Source organism: Hippopotamus amphibius, chromosome 16 (genome assembly GCF_030028045.1).
Source record: "Hippopotamus amphibius kiboko isolate mHipAmp2 chromosome 16, mHipAmp2.hap2, whole genome shotgun sequence".
NCBI classification, from domain to species: Eukaryota; Metazoa; Chordata; class Mammalia; order Artiodactyla; family Hippopotamidae; genus Hippopotamus; species Hippopotamus amphibius.
This window is the reverse complement of record NC_080201.1, coordinates 26,633,880-26,659,775: the sequence shown is the minus strand read 5'-3', so window position 1 is coordinate 26,659,775 and position 25,896 is coordinate 26,633,880. Positions and strand designations below refer to the sequence as shown.

The following is a 25,896-nucleotide window of genomic DNA, read 5'->3' as shown; positions in this document are numbered from 1 at the left end:
TATAAGACTATTAAAAACAGAGGGATTAAAGCTAAGAGTATATAATCAATAACATGTGGAGGGAGAAAAAAGGAAGGTAAAAACATGCACAAAGGGTAAAGATTTCAAAACCATGCACGGAATGATGAAAACAAAATCATAAGAGTGGTTATTTTCAAAGTAAATAGTACACAGAGTATGTCTGTGAGACTAAATTCTTCACAAAAAGTTAGTTTGAAACAAACCCTAGAGCAATTTACATAAATACTAAACAGTTATAAAAAGAAATACAAGAATTAACACCTACTTTGATGTTTCTATAGGTCTCATTCAGAACCATCTTATTAAATTCAGGATTCTTCAGCGTATCAAGGAAGTTTGAATACAGGCTGTGAAAGTTTGGCTCAATACTGACTCTCTTCATAACCAGGTATTGTGAAACCCAAGGCATAAATTCTTCCTTCACAGTTTCCTTTAGTTCTTCAACCTAGCCAACCATTATACAACATGGGAAGTATACAATTAAAAGATGATAGTTTTGTTTCTGTGAACAATTCTACAGCATGTGGCTCCTTGCAAAATTAGATGCTAAAGCACCATGCTACATCTCTCCCCAGTTTCAGACAGATGCTATCAAAGTACAGTATGTTCAATTCCACGTAAATATAGTCAATCACCTCTTAAACTGGGTGATTAGAACTAAAATATCTATGGTCACTTTAAGCTTTAAAATTACAAAATATGTAGCCCCTCATTCCCATCTTACTCTCCATTTGACCAAAAGAGGATAAATTAGTAATCAACAATCTGCTATTAACCGACCTGACACCAGAACTATGTTTTCCTAAATATCTATCTCCAGGAATTATTTGTAAAGTTTGAAACCTCTCTTCCAAAAGGGATGCTAAATGCTTCAAAATTTTCACTCAATTAATCATGGTGGGATTTTCAAAGACAGCACTTGCATTATATATTATATTTCAAAACTCACTTGTTTAGGCTAATCTTATTGACTAAAACAGACATTTCCAAGTATTGTTTTAGCATATATCTTGTAAGGCAAGCATCATTACTTTTCAAAAGCTCTACCTCAATTATTAGGCACTAATGGTCTCTGGGAGGACATGAATTGTGACTAGAAATACAAATGAAATTTCCATCATCATGAAATCATCTTCAAGTTTACTTCAAAAAGCCGTAACTCACTGCAAAACAGTGCTATTTGGGAATTCCCTGGCGGTCCCATGGTTAGGACGCCACGCTTCCACTGCAGGGGGCATGGGTTCCATCCCTGCTCGGGGAACTAAGATCATCCCACATGCCACGAGGTGCGGCCAAAATATTAAAAAATAAAAAATAAAACCAGTGCTATTTAATGTCTGCAAAATCCACAACCACTAGTTGTATATCCATATTCCTTTCATTTTGATTCTATCATCTCTATCTTTAAAGTATTAAAAAGGGTGTAGAATGTCAAATATAAATCCCCCAACCCATCAAGGAAAAGAATACAGAGCATTTGTAGTGACATATAAACTATTACTTCAGGCTCACCTTTTGTGTCATATTTGACTGGGAGAGGTTGTTGAAGATAAAAGCAATTTTCTCTTGGATATTTTCTGGGGGCTCTACAATTCTCTCAGTTTGATCTGTGGCCACAAGCAATGTATCTATATTTGTAGTATTAATAGAAGGCTAAAGAAATAAAATACATAAAATAAACAAACTGAAATCCTTGCCAGACAAATCCCAGGGGGAAAAATGTATAGAGATTCCTTTAGTATACAAAATGTACATGGTGTGTATGATTGTGCATTGGAAGTGCTGGCAAGATTATGTATTGAGCTATTAATAGTGGCTTCATGTGGGAAATTGGGGGGGGGGGGGAGACAAACGGAGAAGTGCTGATCTTTATGCTTTTTTTTAGTAGGCATGTGTTGTTTATAATAAAACTAAAATAATGCTCACTACTGGATATATTATAACATAACAACAAAATCCAACGAAGAAAAAAGATAGACCTACTTACTGGTACATCTTTCTTAAAGCTGACTCCAGTTGGCCTGGTGACTGTAACCGTTTTAGCAACAGTGGTGGTTGTTGAGGTGGTTACCATAGTGCTAACCTGACCAGCAAGGGGAGCTTTTGCTGGAACCTGGGCCTGGGCCTGGGCTTGAGCCAGTGCAATACTTCCAGGGGTTGTGATAGAGCCCTGCATTTTCACAGGAGGATCTCTAGATTGCTGTCCATACTCAATATACTACAGAGGTAGGGAGAGAGAAACACATTAAAAGAGTTCTTAACAGAAACTGAAATTTCTGAATTACGTATCACTTGCTTCTGAGAACAGAAACCATTTCAGGGCACTCTTTTCGTTCATCTATTCCCCTTACGTCTTGCCCCATTCTGGTCCATATTCCTGTATCTATAATATGTAAGTGGATACCATGAACTCCTTAAGGAGTAAAGGTAAAATATTAGTATGTTTTTAAAGTATTTATAAGAGAACTAGTCTAACAAAACAAGTTCCAAAAAGTAGCCACAAATGCCTGCATATAAATTTCCTTAAATCCCTTACTACATGTAAACTTTAAAGTTTTAAAATTTATATAGTAAACTGATATCTTTTCTATTGGATGCTGCTGAGAAAACCATGGCCTAAAAAAGCACACTGCAATGTGAGTCCCCTGTCAGTAAAGCTATTAGCACAAAACAAAAAACAGTGTATGCCACCTAACCAACTAGAGGGTAAGCAATGATACTGGATGTTCTAGGGCAAGCTTTTTTCTCCCCCTTCATTTCACAGACAAATAAAATTCCTTTTCATACACAAATTAGAAGACTGACAGCTTTCCTGACACTATTTCCCACAGCTTGTACCTGACAAAAACTATTACCTACATATACGATGACTTTATTCAAAAAAGGGGACCTTTTCAAGAAAGAAGGTCAATTTCTGGAGAAAGTACAGCCCTTTAAATTGACTATGAAAATATAAACAATGACCTCCCTTCCCTTCTCTGGGTATCTTGTTACAGTGGGAACTGGGGACCATTGCTTTGTATGATCACTTTTGTACCACCTCCCTCGTTCTACTTTCTAGTCTTCCTAGGTCCATGTTCCCATCTCCGAATTTCAAACACATTTGACTGTAGTAAGCCTCTGACCCTCCCACCCTAGCTTTTCAAACATGCCTTCCTATCTAGTTTTCAGTGCTATAGTTTTGGCATAGTCCCCCAACCCCCTCAGCAGGCATAAATACGCCCCTGCCCGCCACACTATACTTTCCCAGGCTAAATCATTATAATGACCATGTCCTCCTACAAACAAACCCAGTGGGATGAGGTAGAAAGTGCTGGACTAATTATAATACAGGATTAAAACTAGGTTCAAAACACAGGGACAGGGCTTCCTAGGTGGCACAGTGGTTAAGTCTGCCTGCCAGTGCAGGGGACACAGGTTCGTTCCCTGCTCCAGGAAGATCCCACATGCCGTGGAGAAACTAAGCCCGTGCACCACAACTATTTAAAAAAAAGAAAAAGAAAAAGAAAAACACAGGGACAGCAAGTGGGGAAAGCGGGGGCTGGGGGCGAATGAATTGGGAGATTGGGATTGCCATATATACATTACCAATAAGAAAAAAATATATCAAATTGTACACTTGAAAAAAAAACTACGTTCAATTTCTGATCTTTCTGATTTCTTAAAATATGGTCTTATTAAGCAGTTCATCTGCTTTGTATTTTTAAAAAGTTAAAGTTAATAGAGATCAATCAACTTTCTTTTCTTGTTCTCTATAAGGTGACTTTGACCTCATGTAAGACAGATGTGAATATCTGGAATTACCTAAAATCAATCATTAAAGTAATAGTTTACAAATTTCAAGAATAATCACATAATATGGTTTAAAATGTATATTCTCTAGGTCCATTTCCTCAGGGACTGTCTTCTTTTTAACCTCAAAGGAACCTAAGCAGGTAGTTTAAGAAAGCTGTATTTTTAACAAATGCTAGTCTAAAAGTTTTATATGAAACAGCTCTGGGGAACTCCCTGGCAGTCCAGTGGTTAGGACTCACTACTTTCACTGCCATGGCCTGGGTTCCATCCCTCATTAGCGAAAAGCCACCCCCTGCCCCCCCCCACCAAAAAAAAACAAAAACCAAAACAAAATAAAAAGAAACAGCTCTGATTCATATTAACATTTAAATCAGAGGAAAAACTTTACTTATTTTTATGAAAGAGTCCCACTCCAAATACTTTTTAGACTCAGGCAAGGGATTCTTGGTAACAGCGAAAGATGATTATTCCTCAAATAGCATTATTAGGCTAAAAGAACTAGCAAAAAAGCCTTTTATTAAATCAAGCAAAACCATTGCCTACAAAAGATAATCCAAAATTCATACTTTTCATGATTAGGTTGCAAAACAAGCAACAAACAGTATGTATACCTGTATAATGCCAATCATTAAGAAATCTTAATGCCATTGCCAGGAAATCCAAATTCAAATTAAAATAAGCCCTCCAACTACTTAGGTACTGAAGATACTTACCTCCTGTAAATGATGTGGAAATTGCATAAAGTGACTGATCGAAGCCAAGTGCTGACAATACTGGGGATAGTCCTTCAATCTGCCAACAAAAACGTTCATTCATTTACTATTTTATGAAGAACAGAGGCATCACAAAGCTAGCCTAGGCCATTCCCCCCGATTCTACCTTTGAAATATCTTATTTGAAAAGAATGCTGAAAGGAAGAACAAAGAAAAGGGGGAAAATATTTATGAACTTCACCCCTTTTACATCAAAAAACAGAATCTTTGTTTTTTAAAGGTCTTATTCCACTTAAAATTAGATTACAATGAGCCACTAAAACTACTGTCTGGAAACAACTCCAAATGTTCATCAAAAGGTGAACAGAAAAACAATTTGCGAAGGAAGGAAGGAAGGAAGGAAGGAGGGAGGGAGGGAGGGAGGGAGGGAGGGAGGGAGGGAGGGAGGGAAGGAAGGAAGGAAGGAAGGAAGGAAGGAAGGAAGGAAGGAAGGAAGGAAGGAAGGAAGGAAGGAAGGAAAAAAGAAAAGGAAAAAAGGAAAAAAGGAAAAAAGAAAAAAAGAAAATTTGCTAATGGACCCATACAACGGATACTACTAGGCAATAAAAAGAAAAAAACTACTGAAACATGCAGTAACATAGATAAATCTCAAAAGCACCACGCTAAGTGCAGGAAGTCAGACTCATACACATTGTGCATGATTCCATTTAAATAACTCTCTGAAAAAACCAGACAAATCAGATCAGTGATTGCCTGGGGTTAGACGTGAGAGAAAGTTAACTATAAAGGGGCAATAAGAGAACTTGAGAACTTCTTGGGGGTGATGACAATATTCAGTATCTTGATTGTGGTAGTGGCAGTGTTGGTTATACAACTGTTTGCATCTGTCAAACTTCAAAGACCTGTTCACCTAAAATACTGACTTTCACGTATACCTCAATAAACAAAACCAAAAAAAGCGCTATTTCATTTTATACTTTTCCTACCACTTATCTGATAATTATAATGAGTTGAATTGTCTTCACTTTTTCATCTTTTACTTCATACAGTTATTAAGATTAGTCAATATACATATAATGAGAAGGCATGGCAAGAATTAGCTGAAAAGTAAGCTATTATTTCTCCCTATACTAAAAAAAGAGAAGCTTCACAGAAACCTATCCACTCACCTATTTTTAAATCTATCTAGTGCAGCAATCCCAAAATAATACATTTTGGATCCAAAAGGCTTGCGTAAGGCTTCAAGAACATATCGTAGGGCCAAACCTAGTGCCATGTAAGTGACCAGTCCTTTTTCGATTATCCCACCAAACAGGCAGGCTGTTATATGTAACTCTTTATCAGGGTACTGGGGGAAGAACCGATATTCTTCGAACAAGTTCCTTAGCATACAGTTAAATACTTCTCGCTCCCTCTTTATGGTAGAATCTTTAAACCTCTGGAGCATTTCTAATACCTGGAGAAAGCAAGACAAAAGTAATATACACATAAAAGAGCATTCCTCAAACATTCTTAATTGCTAAGCAGAACATATAACAATAAACTGAGCTTGGGACAAATATTAAGGTTTCCAAAGATGCACAGACCTATCAAAACACTTTGTGCTGGATTTCACTTTGAAAAGGGCATTTAAGATTTACCTAAACCATAAAGAACTAGATCATTCTAGACACTCACCTCATCAACAGACATGGTTGGATGTGGTGGGTGATTATATATTCTCTGGAAATAGCTGTTTGCTTCATCATCTATCTCTTTACTAAAGTGCTGATTTGCCTCTGGCCACACCTGAGACAAGTCCGCTGTTAGAAACAGAAAAGCAACCAGTGGGCACTTAGGGTCTTCCTTCACTCCCCCATATAAAGCACACAGAGCCAGAGAGACCAACACAGCTTGAATTTTAAGGAAAGAAATAAAGTGAAGTGTTAAATAGTCAAGTTTCAATATTCAGGTGCTCTAGAGGCACAAAAGATTCTAACAAAACTGCCTCACAACCATAGTCTACCTTAGTACTTTCTTCATAGGGACTTATCACACCATAAAAGTTCCCTAGGTTTAAATTCATAATGCACTTACCCTCAATACAACCTCATTCAAGGTTAACAAATCTTTACTATTTTATAAAAATCACATTTTACATGTAAGAATTCTCAATGCATGTGCATGACACACTGATATAAACACAAAGCATGCTACAAAACATAACATTCAGACAAGCCTTTCACACTAACATTTTCAAGTCAGCTGGTATACTTTCAAACCTTGCATAATGAATATTTAGTCCCAATGACAAGGATATTTATGTCAGTGATACTTATGTATTTACAAAGAGGACTTCTCTGACTGAAATAACCTACTAAAGGAGATTAAAACTTTAAAAACTGGTTTTTATAACATCATATATATGGCAATAATTATGTGTACTATAAGGCTGTATATATCATAAAGCTATAACATAAAAATAAACATTAAAATAAATAAGATATAGTTACTTTATAAACTGCCAAGCTGAAACAGAAATTTGAAACTCTCTGGGCTGGTCCTGATTTGTTTAAAACAAACAAACAAACAAAAAACTAAAATAATCTTTAGGATAAGTATAAGATTTACATACATAGATTTAAATTGCTCAAAGTCTTTTCTCTTTACTTCTTACTTTTAGGATAGCGCCTCAAAGGATGCTACCTCTTATTAACTGTCACCTTGTTCTGACAATCCAGGATCAAAGATGGAATGATACCTCAAATTTTTGTTTTAATGATTTAAATTTGCAAACTTACTCGGACTGCTCTAGGAGGCATATCAACGGCCCTACTAACAATATATTAAGATAAATCAATGTCTTTGTCCATATAACTCTAGGGACAACAAATTGGACATATAATTGCTGTATGCATCAGTCACACTTCACAATCACAGACAACACTACCACTTACAAGGTTTCATCTTACTCTGCTGGAATGTAGGCTGGTTCAGTCCAGAGGTGCCCAGTTTCCTCTGTACAAAAGGATCGTTATTCACCGCAGGGAGTCCAAGAGCCCCAGTTCCTATACCAGTCAGGCTGCCTGTGCCAAGACCACCTACTAGAAAGAACGAACGCAGCCAGAATTCTTATCATTACTCATATTCCTGACTTTATTCACATCAAAGATATGTTTTTAATTAAGAATTTATATTAATTAAAAGGTTAGGATCGGGACTTCCCTGGTGGCGCAGTAGCTAAGAATCCACCTGCCAACACAGGAGACATGGGTTCGATCCCTGGCCCAGGAAGATCCCACATGTGGCGGAGCAACAAAGCCCGTGCGCCACAACTACTGAGCCTGCGCTCTTAGAGCCCAAGAGCCATAATTACTGAGCCCATGTGACACAACTACTGAAGCCCACATGCCTAGAGCCCATGCTCCGCAACAAGAGAAGTCACTGCAATAAGCCTCTGCTATCCACAACTAGAGAAAGCCCGTGTGCAGCAGTAAAGACCCAACCCAGCCAAAACATACATACATACATTAATTAATTAATTAATTAAAAAAAAAAAAAAAAAAGCCGGGGTCTTTTACTCAGTGATAACTAGGTTACAGAGTTATTATAACATTTCACTCCTTAGGTTTTAGTACTCTAAACTTACACTCTGGCAATAAAAAGTGCAGATAGCTTAGGAGAAATGTGGGTACCAGAGGGGGGGAAAATGTAACCTTTACTTCAACATTAAGTTAAAAGCCAAAACATGTGGAAAAGTTTTAGGGATTTACTATCAATTTCAAGGTAGATGCAAAAAGGCAGAACATACCCGAATCTGATGTGTGAAATATTCTACCTTTATTATATCAACCATGAGTAATTCATAAAGCTGTGAGTTATAATCTAAGCCTAATTAACACACCTGTTACTGTCTATACTATCATCTGGTAATAATAGAATCCTTAGTGAATAACTCAACTAACTTTACAAGTACAAATATCCTCATTGCAACTTGACTAAATTAATGTAATAATGTTTTTCTCTTCTCAACTTTGGATATGAAAGCAACTTTCACAATTTAGTTGAAGCAGCTTTCTTTTATCATAGTGACCCCAAACACCTTATATACACTAAGCCACAATGAGGCTTACAAATAATCTGCACCCTCACACACCTCCCCCCGCCCTGCCCTTACCTGGAAGCTGTGATGAAAGTCCTCCAATACCACTGAATGCAGTTGTCTGATTTGGGGTTGAAAGGGGTGGAAATGCTTTTGCTGGTGACTGTGGGGTACTGAATGCAGAACCCAAGTTTGGAGGAAAGCCCTGCATACTCTGGGTGTGAGGGGCAGCTGAACCACCTATACTAAGAGATGCCATTCCAGCAAGAGGGTCAATCTAAAGAAAAACATTATAAAAACGTATTAAACATACTTCAAGCAAAGGCAGACAAATGACAGAGGTAAAGCAATCTTTAGCAACACATCTTCAAGTGCTTAATATAAACTGCAAAACCACACACAATCATGATGATGCTTAAATCCCCAAATCAAGAGTACCAGTTATTTTTCTTATTATATCATAGATGGAGTAGGTTTAAAGAGTTAGCCCCTGGCAAAGAACCAGAGCCACAATATGAGGGCTTATAAAACTTCAAGAATAACATTTCAGATGAATTTCTCTGAAGCTGTATTATTAAACATTTAGTAGTGACAGGGGTGCAGTCCTTATAATTTCCAATAAGCCCCTTTAAAACAAACAAATATCTCAATATAGGTTATTCAACTTCCAACACAATAAAAGCATTAGAGATTAGAAATCTACAAATCTAATCAAAATTGAGACTCTTGGGGTTAGAGATCAGCTCTAATTTAAAAAACAAAAACAAAAAACAAGGTATACTATTCACCAAAAGATTTTATAAAATATCTAATAACTGCACTTCCAAGCTTCTTAGTTTGTTGCATTATTTTAGACCTTTGTGACTATAGAAAATAATACACAAAATGCCTTTTATAAAACGGTCACTGAAGAATCACTAAATGCTCTTTCTTTTCCTAAAATAAACCCCAATCTGCCATTCAATGCAGCTGAAAATAGAAGCGGAATATGTTGCTCCCAGAGAGAAGGGGGTGGTTGGTGTCAGGGAGTAACTTAAATGTACCTTGTTTTTAAAAGAGCAGTTCAGTTGAGAGCTGAAGAGCCCCAGTTATAACAAGTCCTTATGCTCTAGCACTGTTGCTTGGCCCGTGAAGCTACAAACAAGACACATCAGGTTCAAAGGCAGTGCTTATTTCTCAAGTCTACGTTATTCTTATTTTAAAAAGAAGCCCTTACCATTTACCTAAATAAGTTGTTTTGTATCTTTCCTCTCATAGTCATGGTCTTTCTACTTAATGATTAAAATCTATTCTCAACCACAATGCCTATTTAAGGATTTCCTTTAAGTGGATGCTAGACATGCAGTTATCTAAAACGTAATAAACTCAGACAAAAATTTCCTTTGAGTAGATTATTAATGATGATGTAGAAGTTTATTCTATTCCAACTCTATGAACAAATGGAAATGTACCAAGTGCAGTGCTCATTTACCTGAACAGGAGAAATGGCATCTAAACTGCTAGCACTAGGAGGGCGTCCTTTTGGCATAACTCCAGGTGGTGGTTGTCTGGCCTTGTTCATAACATTACTGCAGTTGGCTACCATGGTGAGGATGGTTTCTGATAACTCCTGAGAAACACTCCTTAAGAGAAACGAAAAGTGAAAAATATCACTTATTATTCCCTAGAACACCTAAATAGACAAATCTGGGTTTCTAATAAAGAAAACCTGCTGGAACCTTTGGCTAAATTTCTACCATGTCCCATGTTTTTTCATCTGTCATTAATCACCAGGATTTTCTGAGCACTGCTTTTCTCTTGAAAATGTTTTTTAAACCTCAGCAAATAAGCCTTGTGTACAGTGCTGCCTATATATTTCGAAATACTACTAAGAAACATTCCATATCCTCAACTACTTCATCAAAAATTATGCCCAAATCTGGATATATCAAAGTAAACAGGTAAGCAATTTTTAGACTAGGTTCTCATAGTCAATAAATAAGATACTTATTTAAGTAAAGCTAAAAATGCCATACACACAGTCAGTAACTATATTTGGCAAGCACATAAAGAACTGACTTCTAAAACTTCAAATAGGATAAATGTTTGACAGGAAAACCCACCTTCCTATCTTAGGGTGTTATTGTCTTCTAAAGCTGTGGAATCCCCCTGTACTCATAAATGCTACACAAACTCAATACTGTCTTATATCTTACTTCCTAAATTCATAATCATTCTATTGACACTAAGAAGTAAAACTAGTCACCCAGACAAGAAAGTTGTCACATTTGGGAGGAAATAAACAGATCAGGATATTAAAAGTACCAAATAAAACTCCACATTAAAACACTAGCGGGGAGAGTTGAGGGGGAATGAACTGGGAGACTGGGATTGCCATATATACATTACTAATAAGAAAAAAATATCAAGTTGTACACTCTAAATACATGCAGTTTACTGTATGTTAACTGTATCTCAAAAAAAGTTCTTTAAAAAAAAGAAAACAAAACAGAACAAAACAAAAAACATTACAGGGACTTCCCCTGGAGGTCCCCAGGTTAAGACTCCAAGCTTCCACTGCACGGGGTGTAGGTTCAATCCCTGGTTGGAGAACTTAGATCCCAAATGCCTCACGGAGCAGTCAAAAAACAAAAACCACAACATTACAGCAAAATCTACAAATTTTCTACTTGTGCCAATATGAAAAAATAAATGGTTCAAATGTGAACTACTGGGCTTCCTAGGTGGCGCAGTGGTTGAGAATCCACCTGCCAATGCAGAGGACATGGGTTCGATCCCTGCTCCAGGAAGATCCCACATGCCTCGGAGCAACTAAGCCCGTGTGCCACAACTACTGAGCCTGCGCTTTAGAGCCCATGAGCCACAACTATTGAGCCCATGTGCTGCAACTACCGAAGCCCACGCGCCTAGAGCCCGTGCTCCGCAACAAGAGAAGCCACAGCAATGAGGAGCCCGCGCACCACAATGAAGAGTAGCCCCCACTCACCGCAACTAAAAAGAAAGCCTGTGCACAGCAAAAAAGACCCAACACAGCCAATAAATAAATAAATAAATAAATAAATAAATAAATAAATAAATTTAAAAAAACGTGAACTACTGGGAAGGGGGTAATGTAGGGGCAGCGGACTAAGAGGTACAAACTATTATGTATAAAATAAGCTACAGCTTATACTGTACACCACAAGAAATATAGCCAATATTTTATAACTATCAATGAAGTATAACCTTTAAAATTTGTGAATCAGTACACCTGTGACATATAATATTGTAAATCAAGGATACTTCAATAAAAATAAAAAATATGGACTACAAATGAAAATGAACAATGAGTTATTTTTTCATCCATTGAAGCAAGGGAGAAAAATATTACAGACCATGGAAAAGAAAAGGGAAATGTCAACTCCTAAAGGTGTGGGTCTATATTTAACTTAATAATAAGTAGTAAAACCATTAATTTCCAAAAGGTATTTCAAATATAAGAACATGAGTAGCTGTCTCTAGCCCCTATGTATCTTTAAATATATATATATACATACATTTAAAATACCCACTCCCCTGCAATTAAAACTTCATGTTAACAAAACTTCACGGAGATACCATATTTCATCTTTCAGATTAGCATAAGGCTATGATCAAACAGACCAGCTGCCTCTGGTTATCCTAAACAGAGAACTTGCTACTGGAGAAAAATTCTGCAACACGTAACAAAATTACACATGCATTTCCCTTTAGCCTAACAATTCCACTTCTGGTGGGCAGAAATATACACTGGCAAAGAGGATGGATGCAAAATGCTACTCGTTGCAGCACTATTTGTGATACCCAGTGAAAACAAACAGAATATCTACTGACAGGTACTGATTTACTAAGGCACAAAACATCTATTCAGTGAAGTACTACATAGCGATTACAAGGAATAAGGAAACTAATTTTATGGCGTGAACTCTGGGATATACGATCAAAGGAAAGAAGCATGGTGCAATAAATATATAATATACTACTTTTCCTATAGGAAAGAGGAAAATATATACTTTTCTAACAGAGATAACCCACAAAATAAATGAAAATGGTTAACTTTAGGCGAAGAAAAGGTGGAAGTAACAGAGTTCAAAGGAAAATTTCACTGAATATACCCTGTTTTAGAATTTTTGAGCTTGAAACTATATCTCTGAAAACAAACAAAACAACCCTTTAACTTAAAAAAGAAACCATTCCAAAGACACCTATGCTGTGTTAATGGCTACTAGTAATAGATAGTAATTATCATTTTGTACTGAATACAAAATGCCTTCGATTGTAAACCACACCATTATTTTACACACTATACAAAACGAAAATAACTGGGTTGATTCTAACTGTAAGAGGTCACCAATGAGATGCATCATCATTTCAGAGAGGCTAAAATATTAAAAACTGGATGTCTCAGAATTAATAAAATATGGTTAATTAAAATATTATTCCTTACTATTTCAAAAGAACATATATCTGACACAATTCCAAACTTAAAAGAGGCTCCACTACTACAAGGAACTCCCATAAATGCTTCACTGACCAATTAGTTACAGTTTGCCCTATTTATTTAACCATTCTTTCTAAGCTACCCTCTCTCCCAAACATTTTAGGTTAGATATATCATGTATCCTTTATCCCTAAATACTTCACTACCTATTTTCTAAGAACAAGGACATTTTCTTACATAACCTTGTAAAATAATGACAGAGAAGTTTAACACAAGTTTAACAATGATAAAATAAAATAGGCCACATTCAAATTACATCAATTGTTCCCATAATGTCCTCAATGCTATTTTCCCCTGGGATCAGGATCCAATTCACTGCACTCTGTCACATCTCTTTAGCTTCTTTAAACTGGAAGAATTCATCCAACTTTTCTTAAACTTGATTTTTTTTAAAAGTACAAGTCAGTTTTTTAATACAACGTCCCTTGATTTGTGTTTGTCTGCTACTTTGTATTTTAGATGCACTGATGGCAGGACTATCACATAACTCACACAACAGTCTTCTCAATGCATTTTCACATGAGGCACTTCATGTAGAACTGAGCTGGTGATCTCCTTACCAATAAATTAATGTGGTACGGACTTCCCTGGTAGTCCAGTGGTTAAGAGTCCACCTTCCAATGTAGGGGACATAGGTTCATTCCCTGGTCAGGGAACTAAGATCCCACACACTGCCGAGCAACTATGCCCACACGCTGCAACAAAGGATCCTGCATGCTACAACGAAGATCCCATGTGTGGCAACTAAGACCCGACGCAGCCAAATAAATAAATATAAAACAACAGAAATTAATGTAGTATATGCCAGATTTCTCGACTGAAAGTTAACTACTTTTCCTCTCTGTGATTATTAAGTGATTTGCGGAGAAATACTTCAAAATTATGTAATTATTCTGTCCCTCAAATATTCGCTTACTACTTTTAGCATCCAATGAAGTTTTAACTCGGTCGCAGTTACTTCTGTATTTATTTATTTTTTTCTTTCAAGGGATCTTCCCGGACCAGGGATCGAACCCGTGTGTCCTGCATTGGCAGGCGGATTCTTAACCACTGCGCCAACCAGGGAAGTCCCTGTATTTATTTTTGAAAGAACTTTCCCTCTTTGGCATTTATTTGCTTTTAATGGTACAGACTATGAATACTTTACATGAATTATTTCATTAAATTCTTCAAGACAGGTATTTCTTTTATACATTTTATATATATATAATTTTTTAATTTATTTTTATTTATTGGCTGCATCAGGTCTTCGTTGCTGCACACAGGCTTTCTGTAGTTGCAGAGAACAGGGGCCACTCTATTGCGGTGAGTGGGCCTCCTACTGCAGTGGCTTTCCTTGTTGCCAGGCATGGGCTCTAGGCAAGAAGGCTTCAGTAGTTGCGGCTCATGGGCTCTAAAGCGCAGAATCAGTAGTTGTGGCACACGGGCTTAGCTGCTCTGAGGCATGTGGGATCTTCTTGGCCCAGGGATCGAACCCGTGTCCCCTGCAGTGGCAGGTGGATTCTTAACCGCTGCACCACCAGGGAAGCCCAAGAGATGTATTTCTAATAAACCAACAAAAGAAACTGAAACTGGGAGTTAGGTAAACTATCTCCCTACACACAATCCAATATATTTTATCCAATTTTAATATGCACTTAAATTTCCAAGAGAATATTCAATTCCAGGTGGATTAAAATGTATAAAAGTGAGGGGCCAAATTTTAAAATTTAATTTTAGAACACTTAGAACTTACATAGCAGGGTTTCTTAACTGTTGCACTACTAGCACTCTGGACTGTATAATTCTTTGTTGTGGGAGGCTCTCCTATGCTTTGTAAGATATTTAACAGCATCCCTGGGCTTTACACACTAGATAGCAGCACACTTTTCTCCAATTATGAAAATCAAAAACAATGTCAAATGACTTTAAGGAAGCAAAATCATCCCTGGTTAGGAACCAGGTTTAGAGATATACATGAGGAAAATTTTAAAGCAAGGAAGAGCAAAATAAAACTCAAGCTCTATGTGGGAGAGTTAAGGAAACATGATTGGAAGACAAAGGTAACGTCAAAAGTACTGATCATGTTATCATTTAAGTTGCACGGAGAATCACAGGTGTTCATTTTATTATGCTTCAGAACTTACACTGGCAAAAAAATACTATAGGAACCAACTTTTTCAGAACTCCAGAAATTAACCAAAAGGCTTTACGACAATCAAGGGAGGGAATTTCCTGGCAGTCCAGTGGTTAGGACTCAGCTCTTTCACTGACCAGGCCCAGGTTCAATGCCTGGACGGGGAACTAAGATTCCACAAGCCACATGACATGGACAAAAAGAAAGAAAACAACAACAGCAAGAAAACAATGAAGGTAATTTTTATTCCAGAAAGATGATTAGATCTTGGTAACAACAGCAAGCTTTATGGCATCTTCATTTGCCCTACTCCTATAATCCCCTCAGAATTGAAAACACACAATCACAGTGAAAACCAGCAGCCTGACAGCCACCAGATGAGAGGGCTCAGAACTGGGATGAAACATCTTCAAAGCTTCATTCTCAGAGAAATGTCATTATTTCAACTATCTGAGGATTCCCTGTGATAGCACAATGGCCAGGTTGTCTTTATTGGACCTAAGAACTGATCCAGGGCAAACAGCCTTTTCCTCATGTGGTATTTACAGAAAACATTTTAACAGTAATTGTTTTAACTTCCTGGCTACCTGAGGTAGAAGACAACAGTTTTTGAGCAAACAACAGACTAACCAAAAAGTTTAAAATGAAAACTTAGGAAATGAGGATCCCATAGGTGGAGCTTTGAAAAACTCCCACATTCTTCTAGGAATCTAGAAGGCCTGAGGTGTGTGCAGAGCTGTGCTAAAAGCTAAAACTGTGCCATTTCCAGGAAAGACCTAAGAAGGCCCAAGTTCCCACCTCAAACCAACCTTCAGGCCCTGCCTAAGAAGCAAGTGGACATTAAAGTGTTGTCAAAAGACTGGTTTAGTGTTAAAGATGTGCCTGAACACGCACACAGAATCACGGGGTAAAGAGTAGCTTATTGAGTCCAGACTTTTAAGGAAACCTCCCATCTCAGCTGACCACAAGGCTCACCCAAACAGAGATTTCACGACCAAAGACAACAAAGAATACAGACATTATTGAGCGTGTTCGGAAAACAGCAGTGACAAAACAAAAAATGCTTGTACGGGGGTAAAATGTGATTTCAAGAATTTCCACATTATTTAAACTTTGCAGTTTTCAACTATAAATAAGACATGCAACACACACACACACACACACACACATGAAGAAAGCATGGCCCATACTTAGGAATAAAATGCTATCAAGAGAAATTGTCGGACTTCTGTGGTGGTGCAGTGGTTAAGAATCCGCCTCCCAATGCAGGGGACATGGGTTCGAGCCCTGGTCCGGGAAGATCCCACATGCCTCAGAGCAACTAAGCCTGTGTGTCACAACTACTGAGCCTGCGCTCTAGAGCCTGCGAGCCACAACTATTGAGCCCGTATGCCACAACTACTGAAGCCACGTGCCTAGAGCCTGTGCTCCACGAGAAGCCACTGCAATGAGAAGCCCGCTCACCACAACGAAGAGTAGCCCCCGTTTGCCACAACTAGAGAAAACCCACATGCAGCAACGAAGACCCAACAGAGCCAAAAAATGAGAGAGAGAAAGAGAGAGAGAGAAAGGCTTCCCTTGTCTCCTGAGACAAAACCATTCAGAATGGATGGTATGGAAAGGAAGGAAGGGACTGTCCCTCAGGAAGAACAGATGTTAGATTTAACCAAAGACTTTAAATCAGCTATTTTAACTATGTTCAAAGAAATAAAGAAAAAAAATCTCAAAAAGAACTACAGGGAAGTTTGAAAAAGATGTCTCACAAAACACAGCATACAAATTTAAAAAGAAGAAAGGAGTATAATAATTGAAATGAAAACTTCATTATAGGTTCCCAACAGCTGATTCAAGCAGGTAAAAAGAATCCAAGAACTTGAAGATAGTTTCAGTAAAGATTATCCAACCTGAAAAACTGAAAGGGGAAAAAACACAGACTGAGACATGTGCAACACTACCAAAGGTACCAACAATGCATAATGAGAGGCGATAGGAAGGAGCAGAAAGAGTATTTGTTGATATAATGGCTGATAACTTTCTGAATTTGGTGAAAACTATTATTTACACATCCAAGAAGCTCAACAAATTCCAAGTAATATAAGTTCAAAGAAACCCATGCCTACAAACAACATAATCAAGCTGTTGAAAGAAAAAAATCTTAGCAGCAGCAAGAGGGGCACCTTATCAGATACAAGGGAGCCTTGAAAAAAATTAGTAGCTATGGAAGCCAGAAAGTAATGGGACGGCATATTCAAGGTGTTGAAGAAAAAGCAATGTCAATCAGAAATCCTTAAGTTGACAAAACTATCCTTCAAATATAAAGGAAAAATTAAGATATTCTCAAATAAACAAAAACTGCGGGAATTCATTGCTAACAGACCTGCCCTAAATAAGAAATAATAGAAACCCTTTGGGCTGAAATGAAGACAATACACAATAACTTGAATCCACATGAAAAACCAGAGCACCAGTAAAGGGATACAGGTAAATATAAAACACAGTATGATTGTATTTTTTGCTTATAATCTTTTTATCTCCTACTTGGCTTAAAGGACCATAATTACATAAAAAATAACATCAAATCTTTTGATGGGCAAACAATGTATAAAAGTGCCATGTGACAACAGCAGCACAATGAAGGAGGAAGGAAACAGAACTATTTAGAGGAAATTTTTGCATCTTATTGAAATTCAGTTGGTATTAACTGGAACTAGATATATTTTGAGTTAAAAATGTTAATTTTAATACCCAAGTGGGAAAAAACAACTCAAAAACATGTCAAAGTAACAGCAAGGAAATTAAGATGATACACTAGAAAGCATCCATTTAATACTAAAGGAGGTGCAAAAGAAACCGTAAACAAGACAAGAAGACAACCCTCAGAATGGGAGAAAATACTTGCCAACAAAGCAACGGACAAAGGATTAACCTCCAGAATATACAAGCAGCTCATGCAGCTTAATACCAAAAGAGCAAATAACCCAATCCACAAATGGGCAGAAGACCTAAATAGACATTTCTCCAAAGAAGACATACAGATGGCCAACAAACACATGAAAAGATGCTCAACATCACTCATCATCAGAGAAATGCAAGTCAAAGCCACAATGAGGTATCACCTCACGCCAGTCAGAATGGTCATCATCAAAAAATCTAGAAACCATAAATGTTGGAGAGGGTGTGGAGAAAAGGGAACTCTCCGGCACTGTTGGTGGGAATGTAAGTTGGTACAGCCACTATGGAAAACAGTTTGGAGGTTCCTTAAAAAACTAAAAACAGAACTACCATATGATCCAGTAATCCCACTACTGGGCATATACTCAGAGAAAACCATAATCCAAAAAGAAACATGTACCATAATGTTTACTGCAACACTATTTACAGTAGCCAGGACATGGAAGCAACCTAAATGCCCATCAACAAATGAATGGATAAAGAAGATGTGGCATATATATACAATGGAATATTACTCAGCTATAAAAAGGAATGAAATGGAGCTATATGTAATGAGGTGGATAGACCTAGAGTCTGTCATACAGAGTGAAGTAAGCCAAAAAGAGAAAAACAAATATTGTATGCTAACTCATATATACAGAATCTTTAAAAAAAAAAAAAAAAGGTACTGATGAACCCAGTGACAAGACAAGGATGCAGATGCAGAGAATGGACTGGAGGACACAAGGGGGGGCGGGGGGGGGGGGGGGGCAAAGGGGAAGCTGGGACGAAGTGAGAGAGTAGCATAGACATATATATACTACCAACTGTAAAACAGATAGCCAGTGGGAAGTTGCTGTATAACAAAGGGAGATCAACTAGATGATGGGTGATGTCTTAGAGGGCCGGGGACAGGGAGGGTGGGGGGAGTCGCGGGAGGGAGGAAATATGGGGATATGTGTATAAATACAGCTGACTGACTTTGGTGTACCTCAAAAACTGGTACAAGAGTGTAAAGCAATTATATTCCAATGAAGAGCCAAAAAAAAAAAAAAAACACTAAAGGAGGCAGTAATGAAGGAATGGAGATGCAAAACAGACATAAGCATACAGGAAAACTAACAGCAAGAGTATGGATAAATCCTATCTTAGCAGTTATTATGTTAAATGTAAACAGATTAAATACTCCAATTAAAAGGCAGGAATGGTCAAAATGGATTTTTTAAAAATAATTCAATTATATATTTAAAAGAGACACTTTTAGATTTTAAAAAACACATATAGCTTGAAAGTAAAAGATGAAAAAAGGTATGCCTTGCAAACATTAACCAAGAGAGAACTACAATGGCTATACTAATTTCAAACAAGATAGCCTTTAAGAAAAAAACTAAGAAACAAAGACATTTTATAATAATAAAAAGGCCAATCCAAAAGAAAGACATAAGAATTATAAACATATACACACTTAAAAACAGAGTCCCAAAACATATGAAGGGAGAATTAAAAGGAGAAATAGATAATTCAAAAATATAGCTGGAGGGTTGCATACACCGCTTTTAAAAATGGAGAGAGTCAACAATATTATATTATAAACTTCAAAGTTGCTGACAGACTAGATCTTAATTGTTCTCACCACAAAACATACATGATAATTATGTAACATGACAGAGATGTGAGCATAAAAAACCTAACCTTCCAATTAATAAATTTTTTAAAAGTTAAAACTAAACCGAAAATAAACAGAAGGAAGGAAAATAATAAAGTTTAGAGCTGAAATAAACAAAATGGAGAATAGAAAAACAACAGGGAAAAACAAAGCCAAAAGTTGCTTCTTTGAAAAGCTCAACAAAATTGACGTTTATTTAGTTACACCTACACAACTACAAAACAGGGGCACACACAAGAGAGGACTCAAATTACTAAAACCAGAAATTGAAAGCGAGGACATCATTACCAACATTACAGAACCAAGAAAGATTATAGGCTATAGCATAAAACAATTGTATGCTAACAAATCAGATAAGCTAGATGAAATAGACAAGTTCCTAGAAAGATACAAACTACTGAATCTAACTGAAGAAGAAACAGAAAATCCAAACATAGCTATAACAAGTAGAGGTATTGAATTAGTAATCAATACCCACAAGAAAAAGCCCAAGACCAGAGGGCTTCACTGAATTCTATGGAACATTTAAAGAACACCAAACCGTCCCACAGAGAGGACACTTATCAACTCATTACAAGAAGCCAATATTATCCTGATATCCCCCAAAACTAGTCAGACAACACAAGAAACCTAGAGAACAATATCCCTTTGGAAAATGGTGACCAAATACTAGCAAACTAAATTCAGCAGCATATAAAAAGGGAAGTGTATACAAAGACCAAGTGAGATTCACCCCAGGAAGGCAAGGTTTTTTAACATCCAGAAAATCAATTAACATAATATATCACATCAACAGAATAAAAAAACAAAGACCACATGATCATCTCAATAGATGCAGACAGAAACATTTCACAAAATGCTTTAATGAAAAAACACCAAACAAGGACTTCCTGGGCAGTCCAGTGGTTAAGACTCTGTGCTTCCACTGCAGGGGGTGCAGGTTGCATCCCTGGTCAGGGATCTAGGATCCTGCGAGCCTCGCAGCACAGCCAAAAACAAAACAAAACACACACACACACACACACATCCAAATAAACTAGGAGGTAAGGAAACCCCCCTCAATGTGAAATATAACTATAAAAAACCCACAGCTAACATTATAGTTAATGGTGAAAGAGTAGATACTTTCTTCCTAAATCAGGAACAGGACAAGGCTGTCTGCTCTCACCACTTCTATTCAACTTTAGACTTGAGGTTCGTGATTTGTATAAAATACCTAACGATAAGCATAACAAAAGAAGTGCAAACATAACTGAAAGAAATTAGAGACCTAAAGAAATGAGTAAATATCCCAGATTCATGAACTGGAAGACAATGTTAAGATGGCACTATTCCCCAAAATGATCTAAAGATTCGACATAATCCTTATCAAAATCCAACTGGGCTATGCAATTTCTTTGCAGAAATTGATAAGGTGACCCTAAAATTCTTATGAAAATTCAAGGGACCCAGAATGACCAAAACAATCTTGAAAAAGTAGAGCAAAGTTGGAGAACTCATATTTCCTGATTCTAAAACTAAAAAGCAATAGTAACCAAGACAGTGTGGTACTGGCAAACGGACAGACATATATAGATCAGCTGAATAAAATTAAAGCCCAGAAATAAACTCATGTATTATGTGCAACTTTTTACAAGACGATTCCAAAGGGAAAGACCAGTCTCCTCAATAAATTGTGTTGGGACAAATGAATATTCACATACAAAACTATGCATTTTGGACCCTACCTCATACCACATACAAAAAAACTGACTCAAACAGATCTCATATATATTTTAAGTAGTATAGTACTTTGAACTTAAAAACCACTGGACTGGGCTTCCTAGGTGGTGCAGCGGTTAAGAATCCACCTGCCAACGCAGGGGACACGGGTTTGATCCCTGCTCCAGGAAGATCCTACATGCCGAGAAGCAACTAAGCCCGTGAGTCACAACTATTGAGCCCGTGTGCCGCAACTACTGAAGCCCACAGGCCTAGAGCCTGTGCTCTGCAACAAGAGAAGCCATGGCAATGAGGAGCCCATGCACCACAATGAAGAGTAGCCTAGAGAGAGCCCGTGTGCATCAACGAAGACCCAACACAACCAATAGATTAATTAATTAATTTTTTTAAAAAACCCACTGGATTACCTTAGATGCTGTCACTTTTAATTATCCAATCCCTCTCCCTCAAATCAACAATTATCCATACAATCCAATTCCAATATTAAATAGTCATTTTCAAGCATGCTCTTCTTACCCTGCACAAGCTTGTAAACAGGCCAACATTGTTGCCAGAGTTTCTGGAGGAAGCTGAGCACTTTTGGGCTGATCTTTCTCTGGGGCAAGTCCACCCAAAATAGAAGGACACCGTCTTTTTAAAAAAGTCATACAAGCCTGGATAAAAGGCTCCTGAAAAAGAGAAAGTCTCTCAGTGTACTTGAAATTCATCACTAATTGCTTTCAGATAAAGACTAAGCACTACGACTAAAATCCAGAATATATCTTCATTGCCATTTTCTTCAGCTATCTTGACCATCAAAAATTAAAAGCAGTAATAAACAGACAAATTCTGCTTACTCCATGCTCTCGAATTTTATCTGTGAGCCACTTGTCAAGTTTGAGGTATTCACGACGTGAAGCAAGTGCAGCAAGGTCAATAACAAAGGCAAATGGAGTACCATTTAGCAGCATTGACAAGGCCTAAAGAAAAAAAAATATCAGAAACTACAAGTCAAGCAATTGAGTGACTTTTCTGTCCAAATACTGTCTCCATTTTCTATTTTCACAAGTCTAAATAAAACATATTGCTAATATTTTCTTAGTCGTAATTTTTTAAACAGCCTTAGTAGAAATCAACTTGTCCCTACTTAAAATAAGATCACATTTCAAAGACAAACACATGACTTCACCTTCAAAATAAACTTTGCCCTGTGTTTTTTCAAATAACTGAACCTAAAGCAAAGCAAAACACAAAGCATGAAAAATTACCCTTAACCATTTTTAAAAATCTAAACTCAGGCTTACTCTAACAACTACAACACCAGTACTATGTATCTAGTGATCAAAGACATCAAGAATCGACTATTTGTCAAAAGACCCTGTTGATGCTAATGAAATCTGCAAAGGGTTGAAAGCCAACCAGTTTCTCCTAAAACTGTTCTCTCACAGATTACATCTGAGGTCAATTATCACTTGCTTTAAAACAGCCTTAAAAATATCACAGAAGATGAAACAAAATTCCATGAAATGTAAATGAAAACATTTTTACATTTCTAAAACCACTCTTCTTCCAATCTCTTTCTACGTACAAGGAAAACTAAATCTCAACCATTCTAGCTAAGAGTTAGTTACATGTGAATTATTCCTAAGGCATCTATGTTACACAATCATTTTATTTGTTTATTATTTTTTTTAAATTTTTTTACCATTAATAAATAGTGTTAATCTGTCCCTCCAAGCTCACCTTCAAGTCCTGGGCCACATCAAGTATTCGAGACAATTTGGCCTGGTCATACTGCTCCCCTCTCATGTACCATTCTGCCATTGCATGCATGATAAGTTGGCGGATTGAGGGAGACTGTCCCTGAGAAAAGGAAAAGGAGGGTTAAATAGCAATACTACTAACTACAACACCAGTACTAACCATCTTGATAGGCTGTTGCAAATGCTGATTTTACTTGTATTTATGTAAAACTGAGGTGTCTCAGTGCAGACAACAAAGGTCAAGCCTCATGGACTGATTACAGTCACTTTTTTTGTGTGTGGAAAAGCAGTTATTTCCACATCTTCCAAATGAAGCCTACCCCAAAACCCTTGGGTCATATAGTCACATACGACAAATTTACCTGTTCTATAAAAGTCTGCCTATACATTTTAAAAGCCAAATATGATGAGAAAATGAGGATGCATGAAGTTTATATGATCCCTTAAATGACATATTACTGGCCTATAAAAACAGAACAGTTTAAAGTAATCATCTCTCATGTTGCAAAGGGTAGTATTTTATCAGTATTTCTGGGGCTAGAGTTTGTACATCCTAAATCTAGTTATTTTCACAAATAATTATGCTCATTTTTTGTAATTATTCAATTTCTTTTTTTTTTCTTTTTTTTTTTTTTGGCAGAAAACAGCCTGTCTTTGAAGACTGATCTAAAGGCTTGCAGTTGAATGGTAATTTAGAGAATGTTTCTCACAGAAGCAACAGCAAGGCAATTACTATCACTGCCTAAATCACTTCCCAGTAACTGTCTTAGACTGACAGAGAGTCCAAGTGAAACAAGTATCTAACCAGGAGTGGAGATGCAAGTCCTTTCACTCTGCCCTTTCTACCTCACAGATGTGGTGAGAAAAGCCTAAGAATGTCTAGACTGCAAACTGTGCTTAACTCTTTGATAAGCATTTTGTGAACTCTAAGTCTGTCTATCTTGTGATTTGAGTCTCTAGAAATGGAGTTGGTCTGACTGAAAGGCATGGAACCAAGATTAATATTTTTCATTTATAAAGTCTTCTCTGATTTTTTAAAAAGCACTTGTTTACAACAAACTGCAGCAGGACTATTTTACAAAGGGGTACCTGATGTAATGGGGAAGATGACTGCTTTTTCTTAAAGCTTCTACATATATCTTTATATAAAATGTAGGCTACTGGGGGGAGAGATAAATGGACGAAAGAGTATTTCTTTGTCAAATACATTCTACGAAATGTATTATGTCCATATGCTTGTTTACTACAGATGTAGTAAACAAACATATAGACACCAAGCGGGGAAGGGGAGGGACCTGGAAGATTGGGATTGCCATATATACATTACTAATAGAAAAAATATAACAAATTGTACACTTCAAATACATGCAGTTTATTATATGTCAATTGTTATCTCAATAAAAGTTCTTAAAAAACATGAGGGGGGGGTGGAGCACAAGGGCTTAAATTCTCAGAAGAAACCAAAATAACATTTAAATGCTGAATTTGGATAAAACAAAATTATGTCAATGAAATTGATTTGTGATCTTCTCCCATTTACTGCTGCTAAGGCAAATGAGAACCTTCTGGTTGTATGATAAATGATTAGGCTCTTTACTGCTATCAAAAGGATACTGGTACACCTGCAATACAGAGTTTTCATAATAGTGATCTTTTTTTAACTGTCTTGCCTCCTTGCTTTTATACTTTAATACCCACATATGCTAAAAGATAGAATAAGTTTTATAGAAGTGTGACTTTTTCAGTGTCAGAATTTCCAGATTGACAACAACTCTAGTTGAAGATCATGAAAAGAATGTCAATTATGCAGAAATAGAGTCAGAGAAAACAAACTTGCAGTTACCAGGGGGAGAAGTTGTGGGTGGCGGATGAATTGGGAGACTGGGATTGACATATATAGACTATTACGTATAAAACAGATAACGAGGACTTCCTAGGTGGCGCAGTGGTTAAGAATCTGCCTGCCAATGCAGGGGACATGGACTCAATCCCTTCTCCAGGAAGGGATGCCACAGAGCAACTAAGCCCATGCACCACAACTATTGAGCCTGAGCTCTAGAGCTCGTGAGCCACAACTACTGAAGCCCACGCACCCAGAGCCTGTGCTCCACAACAAGAGAAGTCACCACAATGAGGAGCCCTCACACCACAATGAAGAGAAGCCCCCGCTCGCTGCAACTAGAGAAAGCCCATGTGCAGCAACAAAGACCCAACACAGCTAACAAATAAAATAAAATAAAATAATAAAATAAAATAAAATAAAATAAAATAAAATAAAATAAAATAAAAACAGATAACTAGGACTTCCTAGGTAGTGCAGAGGTTAAGAATCCACCTGCCAATGCAGGGGACATGGGTTCAATCCCTTCTCCAGGAAGATCCCACATGCCTCGGAGCAACTAAGCCCGTGCACCACAACTACTGAACCTGTGCTGTAGGGCACATGAGCCACAACTACTGAACCCACGTGCCACAACTACTGAAGCCCGGGGCATGGAGCCCATGCTCTGCAACAAGAGAAGCCACTACAATGAGGAGCCTGCGCACCACAATGAAGAGGAGCCCCCTGCTCACTGCAACCAGAGAAAGC

The 25,896-nt window shown here is 37.3% G+C and overlaps 1 protein-coding gene and 1 non-coding gene across 9 annotated transcripts in view; both read right to left on the bottom strand.

Moving 5' to 3' along the window:
* Window positions 1–25,896, bottom strand: part of CNOT1 (CCR4-NOT transcription complex subunit 1) — a 106,878-nt gene that overhangs the window by 25,926 nt on the left and 55,056 nt on the right. For 4 of the 8 annotated variants that reach the window (XR_009049811.1, XR_009049810.1, XM_057713643.1 and 1 more), the window contains exons 14-25: window positions 23,287–23,406; window positions 22,401–22,523; window positions 22,081–22,232; window positions 10,082–10,232; window positions 8,686–8,887; window positions 7,466–7,612; window positions 6,207–6,331; window positions 5,699–5,985; window positions 4,530–4,608; window positions 2,009–2,239; window positions 1,534–1,674; window positions 287–466 (exon numbers count right to left, since the gene is read on the bottom strand). Coding sequence is in view for 6 of the 8 variants with exons in the window: in XM_057713643.1 (XP_057569626.1) it covers window positions 287–466; window positions 1,534–1,674; window positions 2,009–2,239; window positions 4,530–4,608; window positions 5,699–5,985; window positions 6,207–6,331; window positions 7,466–7,612; window positions 8,686–8,887; window positions 10,082–10,232; window positions 22,081–22,232; window positions 22,401–22,523; window positions 23,287–23,406 (1,938 nt within the window). In the remaining 2 variants the exon portion in view is untranslated. The remainder of the gene's footprint in view (window positions 1–286; window positions 467–1,533; window positions 1,675–2,008; window positions 2,240–4,529; window positions 4,609–5,698; window positions 5,986–6,206; window positions 6,332–7,465; window positions 7,613–8,685; window positions 8,888–10,081; window positions 10,233–22,080; window positions 22,233–22,400; window positions 22,524–23,286; window positions 23,407–25,896) is intronic. The other 4 variants (XM_057713645.1, XM_057713649.1, XM_057713644.1 and 1 more) reach the window with 2 other exon arrangements.
* On the bottom strand, window positions 9,646–9,781 carry LOC130839412 (small nucleolar RNA SNORA50). The gene has a single exon (XR_009049817.1). It is a non-coding gene; the product is annotated as a small nucleolar RNA SNORA50 (small nucleolar RNA).